The sequence below is a fragment of the Pezoporus flaviventris genome, unplaced genomic scaffold (assembly GCF_033815535.1).
Source record: "Pezoporus flaviventris isolate CSIRO_AGI_PZ_B2104156 unplaced genomic scaffold, CSIRO_AGI_Pfla_v1 ptg000031l, whole genome shotgun sequence".
Classification (NCBI taxonomy): Eukaryota; Metazoa; Chordata; class Aves; order Psittaciformes; family Psittacidae; genus Pezoporus; species Pezoporus flaviventris.
Window position 1 is genome coordinate 63,089,691 of NW_026892579.1, and position 13,064 is coordinate 63,102,754.

The window sequence follows — 13,064 nt, forward strand, 5'->3', positions numbered from 1 at the left end:
AAACCTCTTCCTTTAAAGGACTATAGAGGATGAAACGTGCCAAAGAAGTGTTTCCGGAGCCCAAACACAGACAATGTTGGTGTTTTCTGCACTGAAAGTATCACAGAAACCACCCTTGGTCTCAGTGGGAGCAGCTGCCAGCAGACGCACTCACAATGAGGAGGTGAAGAAAGATGTGTTTGCAAAGTTCCAACCCAGAAAACATGTTTTACAATGACTCATCATAAAATAACAAGCTCCCAGAAGAGCCACAGCAGGGCAATGGCCTGGTGACCATGCTTCGATTTGTCTGGTCCTGAGGGCTCAGGAAGGGTTCGCACCCACATCCAATGCTCACCAACATCAGTGAGATCCTATATGGGAAGCCATGAATGGGTAGAGCTAGAGAGGTCCATCTTGTTATGAAAATGTGTGCTAAATGTACACTTCCCTCAGGATTAAAGTCTTTCTTTCTTCCTGTGCAATAGGGGCATTTCTTAAGACCTTGCACAGGCAAACCCCTGTTTAGTTTGTGGCAAAACAAGGATCCTCAAAAACTGGGGTGTTTAAAAAATGGGTAGTTTAGGCCAGAGAGAAGAAAAATGCATCTTTTGTATGCTCCTACAGAGTCCACAGAGCACATGCTCTTAAATCTGTAACAGCCTTCTCTCTGCAGAGTTATTTCCAACTCTCCTTGTCCTCTTGTTGCACTTGAGAAGAGAATTGAGACTGCTGGATTTTGCCATGGTGCAGCAAATACCTCACATCCTTGTCCTTCAGAAGAAAATGGCACAGCATGAATTGCTTTTGTTGAGGCATTAAAGTGGCACTTCTGGAGTTCCTCTGTTTATCTATAGAGCAGGTATACCGCACAGGGTAAAATGTATAATCTTTCCCAGCTCCCAAACATTACTCAGCTCTGACTCTAGGATGAGCACGTCCACTAGTGTGTCCTCCCAGACTGATTTCCATGGAGACTGCTGCAAGTTGCCAACCATTTGTCTGCAAAGATCTGCCCAATTTTGCACACAAGATGGCCCTTCAGAACAGGACTTAAAAATTAATCACACTGGGTGAAACATCATCATGAATACAGACCCCATGGAGTTTATGGAAGTCGATGTCCTTCAACCTTCCAGTAGTACTGAGTCCTAGTGTTTAGATAAAAGCAAACCAACAAGGAGTACTGGCTTAGGTTCAACGCGCCTTCCATAAAGCACATGTCCAGGTTCTCCACTGGACCACTGGCTAAGCTACTGATCAGAAAGACAGAATATATGACTTTATAACTCTGGGCTTAACTCAGCTCTTAGATACCTAAGATACCTGTCAAGACTTCAGTGAAGCAGATGAACAGCATAACCAGGACCCCTTTTGGAGGCTTAAATATGCATTAGAACCAATCTTCTCTAACAGCTTTTTATACCTTTCTTGTATGACAGTCTCACTCAGAACAAGTCAGCAACAAAATATGCACTGAAAGTTGCCCAGCACTTTGGAGGGACAATGCGTTGCTGTATCATTTAGTATTGCTGTTTTGTCACTTAATTTCCCAAGGTGGGAATAAAACTAGGAAGAGAATTAGGATGACTTCTCAAAGGGCCCATCAGTCCCTCCAGGAACACAGTGTGTTGTGTCTTACTCAGGCAGCTACTCCCGACTTTGGTTCAGCCTGAGGGGTGATTTTCATAACAGTGTAAGGGAATGATGTATCGGATAGAAAAATCCAAATTCCATAAATCGCTTTATCAGCATTTCAGGAGATACCCTGAAAAACAGTCGCTGTTTCAATGTTTCTTTGTGCCTGATTAAAGAGCCATGTTACTTCTCAGCCCATTAACTCACCCTGTGGTTCAGATCCTCAGCTGATCTGAATCTGTGACCCCACTCCTAAATCCTATGTGCCTGGTTTTCATCTACTACAATAACTCTGACTCCAGTGGTAACCTGCTGGTTTACATAGATAAAGGGGCCTAATCCTGCATAGGAAACACTGAGACCAGAATTATGAATCCCATCACCCTGTGCCAAATATGTATTTCTTTGGAATTACACAGATTAAATCAATTTTCTGAGTAGAGCTCTTCTAATAGCTAATGGTGTCGAAGAGATTTTCAAGATAGCTTTGGACCAAGCTCTAAATATATAGAATATTTTCCTCTTTTATTCTTCAGACTAAGGAACATTTGCCTATGATAATGTCAGGCAAAACTCACTTCCCAATCACAAACGAAGGAAGTTAGTGAAATGGCATATTGTGTGCTTGGTGTCCTGCATAAGGAAGCATCGTGAGGTTATCAAACATATATAGTTTACAGTTTCAGCTTTGATATGTCAGTAACCTTGACCCTAACCCCATCATATGAGAGGAGAATATAGCCCTGCCTAGATTTAGATGTACAAATCAGTCCTTTTGCCTGTATGTGCTCCTAAAAGTACTTTCTTTCTGAGCTTCCAGCAGTACTGATATTGTTGCTATTTTTTCCCTTGCTGCATCTTAGGTAGAAACCATCTCTTTTATCCACCCTACAATGATTGATTTTCTTTAAAGGCCATGGTGGTTCTACTGGAAGATGGTAGTGGACTCACAGCTTTTCCCTTTGCATGTGTTATTCTGTGTTTCATAATGTTGGCTCAGATGTAAAAAGCCTGAACAAGAAAACAGGAAGGTCAGTTACAAACTGTGTATTTAGTCTCACTTCTTCTGCCTCAGTTCATTTTTATGGTTTGGCACAAACATTGCACAGCATCATCTTCAAATACACATATTTATAGCACTGAGTAGCTGAGAAGCTCAAATGAGCATTGGTCAGTGTAGATGTAGCTGTGTTGCAAGGGTATGCTGGGTACCACAGAGCAAACTGATTTTTGTCATCTGCCATCCCAATACATAGCTGCCCTGGGGCAAAGCAGTGACTACTTTGCAACAGCCACACACCACTTCTTTCTTCCCCTGTTGTGCTAGGACTGAAAAGAATCAGCTTCTTGCAAAGCTGGGTTATAAAAGTAAGAAGCTGTTAACAGATTTGGTGTTCCTTACCAAGATTCCCTGGGAGCAGCACCAGGGCTTAATCTCCAAACTCAACGTAGTCTTCTTGAGCAAGGAGAGCATGGTCCTTTGGAGACATCAGTTTTGTCCCCCATGCTATGACCTACATATCAGCATTAAGGATGTCTGTACTGCTGCAGGGCTTCCCTGGGTGGACAACACTCTTCTGCCTCTACAGTAAAGCCAAGTCAGTCTGTTTAGTCTTTATTTTCCTAGTATTTAACAGAGCAGAGCCAACCATGACAAGACTCCGTAGAGATGTACATAGTAATAATGCTTAAACATGGAGGCATCCTTTTCCTAAGTAAGGAACATCACATTTGCTGTATCCAGAGAATAGAGCAAAAAGCATTCTTTCACAGAGAAAGAGTATGTTCTTTCTCTACTCACTAAACAGGTTCGTCTAAGTAAGGGAGTCTAATTGACTCTTTGGGGTCTAGTAAATCAGGGGAGTGTGAGTTCCCTTTCAAAAACGCTTGCCATTTGTCTTTTCAGTATAAAGTCTCTCACTCCCTAAATGCTGCATTCTCTTAAAAGTACCTAGGAAATGGGACCAGAGTAATCAACCAGCTGTTTAGACCACAGAGGAATTTTAAAGGTCTTTTGTAGTCACATTAGTGAGAATAATATTCAGCTCGTTTAGAATAATTCCCTTGACTGCTCAGAGCTACTTTTAGAAACTCCTGTATTTGGACAGGATGATATTGTAACATCTGAATAAAAGGCAAGTCCAGAGAGATGCCAAGCTCTTCCAAGAAGCACTAGAGTCCTATGTAAATTCGTTGGTAAATTCAGCAGTCCCAGTTCTCCTCCTACTTTGCCATTTGCCATGATTTAAAGCTGAAATTCCAGTGGCATTCACAATATGCTGGTTCAATATGTTAGGAAGACTCAAGCGGTGCATAGGTCACACAAATATGGCTCAGGAGAGACAGGGCTGATATTTACTGATGGCTTGCCCCTCAGCAAATCACTTCCCTTTTCCTGCGCCTCTCTTTCTTCCCACTCATCATCTGCCTTGTCTGTTTAGATCACAGGCATTTGGGGGCAGCAGGCTCTCCTGCCTTGTGTACTCATATGAGACTCTCTTCCATGTTCTTGAATTGACAACAGCAAGGGCCGCATCCAGCATAGAGCTGACAGAAAGTGATGGTTAGAAACGACATGTCCAGGGAATTGAGCAGCAAAAGGGGACAGATTGCTCGTGAGACAAGAGCATGTTTCAGCTGCAAGGGGCCCCGATCTGAAGTGTTTGTGGAGGAGAAGTGATGCTGACTGTGCTCAATGACCCATCTATCTGCCTATCTGTACACGGAAATTTAATCCTGTCTCCACTGGACTCCATTGATCTCCACAGTCGTGATTGATTTCAAGGCCACGGAGCCTACGGCTGGGCTTGTGCTTGTTCCTGAACGTGGGACCTGATGCAGTTTTCTTCCCTTGTCTCTGCTGGAGACTCCTCTGGTTGTCAGGAGCAGTGGGGCTGTCAGTGCTGATGACCCTGATTACAAATGTCACCAGCTCCAGAGCCAAGGCGTGCATGGTGTCTGAAAATAGAATGTCTTGTCAGGTGGGAGCAAAGTTTTCCACCACCTGATGGCTGAACACTCTGAACTGAGTTTGGGGACCCCTTTGCCATGAAGAGGGTGATATGAAGCCTGCCTGAATTGCTTTTTGCCTTCTGGAAGTGACACCTCCAGGCAGGTATTAGCAGTGAGGACTGAGCCCAGAGCCCCTTCCTTTGCTCTGTAGAAAATCAGAGAACTTCCCTTTCCAAAGCTGTCAATTTGGGACATCTCATGAACCTTGACATTTCAGAGATACGTAAAGAAGTGGTATTTAAATGGTGTGGTGACCAATGCTCTATAAATAGCTATGAGTGTTTATGGAAAGGGAGGTATAGAAAACAAGGCAAACAGACCGAGGGCATTTCTTACCTTCCCCACTTGCAGTGTTATGGCAAGGATGTCAGAGAGGTGCTGGCACGAGGCTCCAGGAGCTCTGCAGCAAACCGAGCCACTCGTCCCTGACTCCAGGTCACCTCCAAAGGCTGTTTCCTTGGCTTATCTCAAGTAGCCTGTCTCAATGGATACTCAAGCGTGGGCAAAACAGTGTCACAGCAGCTGGCCTGCAGCGTGACACTTGACAACTGGGGCACAGTATCTTGGATGACTCTCATAAGGGATAAGGAGAGATGGAGCAGCGCATAAAGCCATGGCCATGCCCTAGCAATATGAGTTAAAAACGCTTCCAGCGTTGGAGTCTTCATCACTTTTGCTCACAACAGAAGTGCACAAAAATGCAAGTCCTTACCTCTTCAACAAGCTGCAGCATTCGACGGGTGCTCTCAAGGGACTGAAAGAAACAGAGGGGAAAACACTCAGCTTTGGCAAGATACGCTTTCCAACACTAATGTGCAGGCTCATGCTGACAGTATGATTCTCCTATGCTCTTTGCCTTCCCCTAAAATCAGGCCATCAGCAGGGTACTGGTGATCTCTTCCTCTCCAGCTCTCCGTTACATCTCACTAATGCAGCTCCCACCGCATCTCGAGGCAGCTGCAGTCTCTAAGGCTTGCGCTCCCCTTGCTCGCGCATTGCAGTGGTAACGCTTGGAACAGCTGGTGTTCCACTTTGAAAGGGATGTCTGTGGTTTGCAGCTAAGACTTTTCAGACCTAATTGGTGACTTTGAACATTTAACGGGTTTGGCAAATGGACGGAACCCTCAGAAAATATGAAATTGCTGCTTTTTTGCTCTGAGGCTGGTCAGATTGATGCGGGCTAAACCTAAATACCTAATGCCTTGATACCTAAACCAAACTCACAATCAATAAATGCCTTAATCTAGACTAAACATGGCACTAAATTTTACCCCGGCTCATCTAATTTCCAATTCTGCTTTCAGTGTAAAGCTGGCAGAAAACAGCATCATCTCTAGAAATCCTGTGCCGGCTCAGCCCCTGTTTCTGGATGCGTCCCTCACACCAAAGCCAACCCCAGGTTTGCTGTTTAGCTCTCACTTCATCAGCAAGCTGGTCAGCACGCCGCTGCATCTCTTCCAACTCATTGCGCATATCAGCGTCTTCTGCCATTTTAGCTGTGGGTGTGTTTTTGGAAGCTGCAGATCAAGGGCTCGCGCTCAGCTGCTTGTGAGCCTGGAAGACAGAAAGGGAAAAGGAACAGTGTGGTTAAGCTCCCTGACTCACTGAATTGTGCTTAAATGTCAGCCCCACAAAAGGGCTCTTATTACATGAGTGCCCTCACCCAAACTCTGCCGTTGTGGATAGCAATCCCTACATAGTAGAGAGCTTTATTCCTGTATTATTAATCACTCTCGAAGAACAAGGATGTGTCCTTGGCACGTTCTTTGAGGAAAACCCTTACTTCTTTCTTAACCTTTCAAATGCTATTCACATCAAAGCTGGAGACTCAGGAGGTGTTATTTGCTACCAGAAACAGTCTCAAGACGCATTAATTCTCCTCTAGAATTAAAAGCCTAACACGAAGGAGGTCAAGGTCAAGCCTATGCACCTTATGTCCTGTGTTCCAGCTGCATCTCTTGGAAGGCTGCGCGCTCAGCTAATACATTTGCAATGAAATTAAAGACAATGACAGTTTGCAGATTTTTATCATCTAATGACTTACCTTCTTGTGATAGCTCAGACTCTGAAATAATATTTACAGCTAGACTGGAGAAGTTGTCTACCTGTGTGAATCCTTCATGACAGGGGAAAGCACAGCAGGACCTAACTGGTACTTCAGCTTCTCCCCAAACTGGGTCAGATTCTGCTCTTGGTTATCCCTTTCAATACAGAACGACACCATTGAGTTCATCCTAACCAGAGATGAAGACGCAGCCCATTAATCCTCATTTGGGTAAGGTTTCTTTTTTGGTATAAAATCGAGCCAGCTCTGATTACTGAGCATGACTTGATTAAGAAAGGCGGGTCCTCCTACCATCTGTCAGGTCTTTATAACAACAACACTGGCTTATTTCTTCGCTTGATTCAAGCATGGCACATGGCAAATTAATGCTAGGTTTGTTTGTAGCAGGAAAACCTAATCCCAGGTGCACAGGAGGTGGAGAAGTTGGAGGGGCACTGCAAATAAACAGCCATAAAGCACATTCCATCATGCTCAATTACAGAAAGAGGACAAAAGCAGCCCGTTTCAGCAAAGCTGCTCTAAGAAGGTAAAATCCCAGGGGCTATTTTCTGTCCTGTCTTTGTGATGCATGCAGCCTTTATGAAGCAAGATAAGTCAGGGCACAGCTTGGCTTTAGAATTTTAGCAATAATAAGTCTGTTTAAATGGAAGTTATCTGTTGGAGGTGAATCCGTTCCTCACTTTGATAGTGCTCGCAATCAGGACATCAGGAGTATGGGCTGCACAGGTACAGCTGGGTGGCAAGGATATTTCCTGGATCACACCCTGTTTGCTTAAAAACACTTAAGGAAAGCAGACATCTCCTTACATTTCCTCTGCAGCTTCAGCAGCAGATTTGCTGGTTTTTCTTATCTAAGAGGGAATATGTGACCTTCATGCTTTTGCTCTAGTTGTGCCCTCATTCATGGTTGCTTTTCCTCTTTGAAGCTACACCAGTAAGAAATCTATCTCAAAGAGTCCGCCCTGCAGCTACTGGCGCAGCATCCTACGCTCATCACTGAGCACATCGCCACATCCTTGTCAGAGGGAGGCTGACATTGTGTGATGGGTCACACAGTGTTTAGGAGCTCAAATAGATGCTGGAGAAGAAACCCACCTGGTTCTGGCAGCTGCATGGTCACAGCATTGCAAAAGACCAACCTTAAGCAACTCCTCTGCAGTCCCAGCTGGTGCTAACACAGAGCTTAATTTCACGGCTAAAATTCAGACTGATACTGGACACTTCAGGGATGCTCACAAACAGCTTTACAAACAGTGAGGTTTAGGAGGAAAAGATGACAAACTGGTCTCCTCCTGAAGGGCATTGAAAGTGTGGGGATACTCTCAAGGGCACCCCAACCTTCCCATCATGATGCTGCACTCGTGCTGCCCTTTGTGGCACATCACATAGCTCTGGGAATACACTGCTCTTAATCAGCAAATGGAACATGCTCAGCTGGGCTAAAAAGATGTTATTTTGGTAAAGAACTGCTTTCCAAGCTCCTGTCCCACTTGGCACAGGCTGGCAGAAACACTGGCCACTGCTTCACATATCATGTTTTTTCTCTGACTGAGACAAAACTTAGTATCTAAATATTCCTGGCACAGCCTCTGTTCCAGAATACCAGCATTAAATCTGTGGACCTAGTTTTGGAATTTCTACTTAAAATATTCACCTCCCCTAGATCCTTCCATACGCTTGTGCTGGCAGAATAACAGCACTGAGCTTTAAGCAAACATGAGAGCAATTTAGACATGATGTTGGGACTGATCTAATTGGTGTATGTGTATAGCTGTGAGGGGCAGAAAACTGGTTCTGTGTTAAGTCTGTCTGGTGGCATCTTGCTAGCTGTAAAGTGGGAGGAGATACTAATAGGGAAATTGGTTCAGTCTTTAAACATATCCAGTGTGAGTTGAATGATTACAGACCTGTAAGGAAGTGAAGGTGAGATGAGTGCTTCTACTGACAATAGCGAATAATAACACTGTCAGTCACTGCATACAACGCAAATTGCATGGAAAAATCACTTCTCAAGTAGATTCCAGTCTGAGTTTTGATCTTTTGCTTATCAATTATTGATCATGAACCAGTGGTGCTGTTGGATAGTGCAAAAAAGAAACAAAGTGGAGAAACTTTGTGATTTTTCATCAGAGTTATCCTCCTTGGTTAGTTAGAACTATCGGTTGGTGTCTTAGTGACAGACACATCCTATTTTGCATCATGCTAAAAAAAAGCCCGTCAGAGCTTGTAACCAGAGATGTTTTGTAGCATATGATTGAACTTGACAGGGTTATTGAGGTTGTTTGGTATTTGTAAAGCTCTTACAATGGATTGAGAAACAGCAAAAAGCATTCTTCCAGACAAGTCATTTTACATCAAGTTTTAGTCATAAACAAAAGTACCCCACAGCAGTGCTGGTCCAACTTCATTTAATAGAAAACCGTGCACAAGAATCAATAAAGATTACTGATTTGCACACAGTGTGATAAACTACATGTATTTTGCAGATGGCTGGGAATGAGTTTAATTTTTTTTTCATATTTTGAGGTTTAAACATGGAATAGGACATATTAGAGATAGTTTTTTTTCCTTGAAGAGTCCCATTTCAGCTTAAATTCCATTCCAGTGTCATGAATTTCCAACAACAAACCCTGTTATGAATAAAATCCTGTAGAGAGCAGATTTATGTTTAAAGGGAATTATACTTTGTCCCTGCCCATGGCAGGGAGCTGGAACTGAAAGGTCTCTAAGGTCCTTTCCAACCCAAAACATTCTGTGATTCTATGATTCTATTTCAGTACGATTTATCAGGTTTTCCTCTATGGTGGCTGTTAGGAACTCCTGCATGTGGTCCTCTTGATGTATTAAAACATTGAAACTGAAACATTACAGGAATGGCCAGGAAAAAGTAACCTGTAATGGCTTTTGTCTCACTTATTATGGGACAGACTTTCAAAAGCATGAAGTATTAATCTGTCTTGTGGCCACTGAAACCTGCTCTTGTTTTAGTAGAATGGGAACAGGCCTACGATGCTATTAAGGACTTTGGGTAATAAATTCCTTGTGCAATAGCTAATATTTTGCATTCTGTTCTCATTTAAGCTGATTCAAACCAAGTATCAAAATCCTATAATTGCTTAAGAATCTTGACTATAACTGGACATAAACTTCCCCAAAACTACCCAGTACTTTAAACATGAACACCAATTTATTATGTCCATAGGCACTGCAGAGATGACAGATCAGAAAACCAAAGTTGTGATGTAATATAAGCTGTTTAGATCTAAAACTTTGATTAAAAAAGCCAAGTTGCTACAGAAGGTACAGCCACTTGCACACAGTCACTTTGTGTTTATACTGGCAATAATTATATATGTATAAATCCAATCTCAGATTTTCACAAGGACCTTGGGCTTTCCATTTCAACAAAGGGGAAGGAAATCCTCTGGGTTCACACACAAATATACATGGTGCTCTTTTAAAAGAAGACAAAAGTCCAAGCATTGCTACAAAAAACTATGTACATCATGTACTAAGCTGTGTTCTGTGTCTTCCAGACAACATGAGTAACTTCAGGGATTTGGGTGACTTACATCAAATTCCCTGTGAGCCAGCCTTATACGTTACGCCAGTGCTCATACAGAAGCACAACAGATGGAAGGTTAAAGAAAACTACAAAGAGAGACTGGCTAATGGAAAAGCATTGCCTATTATACTTTGAATTCTGCATCTGCTATTTTAGTAGTGCTCAGATGCAGTAAAGTCTCATAGCGAGAACATTATATATCCTCACAGTTATACTGAAGTCTAAGAGAGACCTACATATATCCCCAGAGGAAGAGAGATACAATGAGTGACCTTTGAAAGCAAATATTTGCTTCACAGTGATGTAAACACTTCGATGCTATAAATACAGGAGAATGAAAATGCTGCAATTTACTGTGGTGAAGACAACACTGCAATAAAATGTTCTTTTTTTAAGCACTCTCCCTGTTATTAAAGGACACATCTATTCTTCCTGTGGGTATCTGTAGCCAGAGGATGACTCCATTGGCGTATTTTACTAAAGGAGCTACAGTTGGTCAATACCACAGTTTATGCTTCTTTCTTGAAGGATTGAAAGAGCTTTCCCACAGTGGTGTGGCATTAGTAGAGCCACTGAAAACCTAAAGAAAGACTTTGCATCAAATATCTCAGGATGGATATTGAGCCATTTAAAGCTGGAAGTTAGACAGTAGCTGTTCTTTCATTTTTAATCTGGGTGTTGGTAGAAGGAGAAACACATGTTGCCAATGGGGAGGGAATGAAGCTCAGCTACAGACGAAGGGGGTCATCCTTGCTCCTCAGTGCTGCCTCTTCCAGCCTTACCCAAGTGCTGTGCAAGGCATGTTCAGCCACCATAGGGCCAGGCATAAGGCAGTTCTGGGGCTGTTTGGGATCCTACTGTCAAGGTGCACATACTTCTCCCTGCTGCACCTCCCCAACAGCTATTACTGCCCAGCAGGGAGCTACCTAGAGCTCAGCAGCCCAGCATGTTGACCATCACAACCTTCACCAGCCTTCCCTAGATGGGTTTTTTGTGGCTGGGTTCCAAGAAACGCACTGACACTAACCCCAAACCTCAGTCTAGAGCAGAAACTGCCTTCTAACACCAGTAGGGAATGAGATAACATCAAAAGTGAGAACCTGCTTAGATGCCAACACCGGTGTGTTGCTGGCAGCATCAGGTTCTCCCTGAAACTGTGAAGATGTAGTGTTCAAAGGCAGAGCCCAACAGAAAGCCAAGAAAGACGTATGCGTGCTGCCCACAGTCAGTTGAGAGCACAGTTGTTACACACCATGGGCTCTCAGCAACAGCCCTCACAAGCTCTAACTCTTCTGGGTTTCAACTTCTGTCATCTCCATTTCACCCAGAGCTCACCACAACTAATACCACCTACAACAGAAACATTTTCTGCTTTTGCTCTTATTGTGTCTGATTGATCTGAAAGCATTTGGAGAACAAATCGAAGGATTTTGTAATGAAAAATCCTATTTAAAGATTTTATGCTATTACATAAAATGCAACAATGAAAAAATACTCAAATTTGTGATTTAGATTTAAATTTTAAATACCTCTGAAATAAAATCTTGAGAAAAGCCTGCTTTTTCTATGAATTCTGCAGCACAGCCTATTGCCTGGATGTGATTTATTCACTGGATCTTCAGTAAACTTCTCATTTCCAAAGAAGCACCTTTGTTATGGTTGTGTTACTGATTAAGCCAAAAAGCTGCCTCTGTGTTTCCATAGGGTATGTTAGCATTAACCTATGGCACAGGCACCTCATTTCTCCTCTGCTGTCCCACAGTATGTTGCTTTCAAGCCTTTGGGCCCAGCTCCACAGCCCAGGCTGACAGAATACAGTTATAACTGATTTCACTCTGATTTTTGCTTGATATTCAGTAGAGAATAATGCCTACCGGTGAGGGCTTGTCAGGGAGTGACTTTGGGAAAGACAGGCACTGAGGTCTTGCAAATATGAATTCAGCAGAAGCAGACAGTTCCTAGTTTGCCACTGTCTTCCTGCAACACCTTAGACAGCTTATTTTACTCTTAGGGCTTGCTTGCGTTGGCTGAAGATAGGTCTCTAGAGCTATGTAAGTTGCTGTAGGTATTTGGTTTCCTGCTGCTGGCTCTATCTGTCAGTGTCATGCAGATGCCTTGGATACCTTCTGATGAGCCTGCTTGCCCATGTTTAACAACTGAATCTGTCTCCCATCTACAAAGTACAGATAAAAATCTTATTTTTCTTCCTGTTTTGTCTTTTTTTCTTTCCTTTACTGAAATTGTGGGTGTTTCAGGGCATGGACTGGCACTCGGGTTGGGGGTATATGTGCTGCGGGACAACAGAGGCTTTTGGATAAATGCTAGTGAGCACGACAACATATTCTCACACTGCATCTTTGTGTCAGAACCCATGCCTAGCTGGAACAAGAAGTCTCCAGTCAGAGGCCAAAACGAAGATGTAGAAGTATAATTAGACAAAATTATGACTCCGAATTATTTGCTTAAAGCATTGGAAAAAAGAATGGGAAAGCGGTTTTCCTATGGGCTTGTGTTGCTTATAATGACAAAAAGCTCAATAAAATGATTTCTTAGTGTGAATGCAATCATGCAACATAAAAGTTCTACCAGGGGAATTACTTCTTGTAAATGTGGGCATCTCTACCCCTGATGAACCCCTGATCATTAGTGGGTAGATGAGTGTGATTGTGAGCATACACAGTTGCAGCGCAGCAGACAAGTTGCTTTGACACAACTGCTCCTGTTTCTGCAAGTGCAGGGACTGTAGTGATAGGACAAGGAGTAATGAGTTTAAACTTAAACAGGGGAAGTTCAGGTTGGATATAA

At 43.0% G+C, this 13,064-nt stretch overlaps 1 protein-coding gene across 2 annotated transcripts in view; it reads right to left on the reverse strand.

The window, feature by feature from the left end:
- SNAP25 (synaptosome associated protein 25) overlaps nt 1-13,064 on the reverse strand; it is a 67,356-nt gene that overhangs the window by 24,411 nt on the left and 29,881 nt on the right. For both annotated transcript variants that reach the window (XM_061461544.1, XM_061461545.1), the window contains exons 2-3: nt 6,049-6,183; nt 5,342-5,383 (exon numbers count right to left, since the gene is read on the reverse strand). In XM_061461544.1, the coding sequence (XP_061317528.1) occupies nt 5,342-5,383; nt 6,049-6,120 (114 nt within the window). In that variant the 5' untranslated portion in view covers nt 6,121-6,183. The remainder of the gene's footprint in view (nt 1-5,341; nt 5,384-6,048; nt 6,184-13,064) is intronic.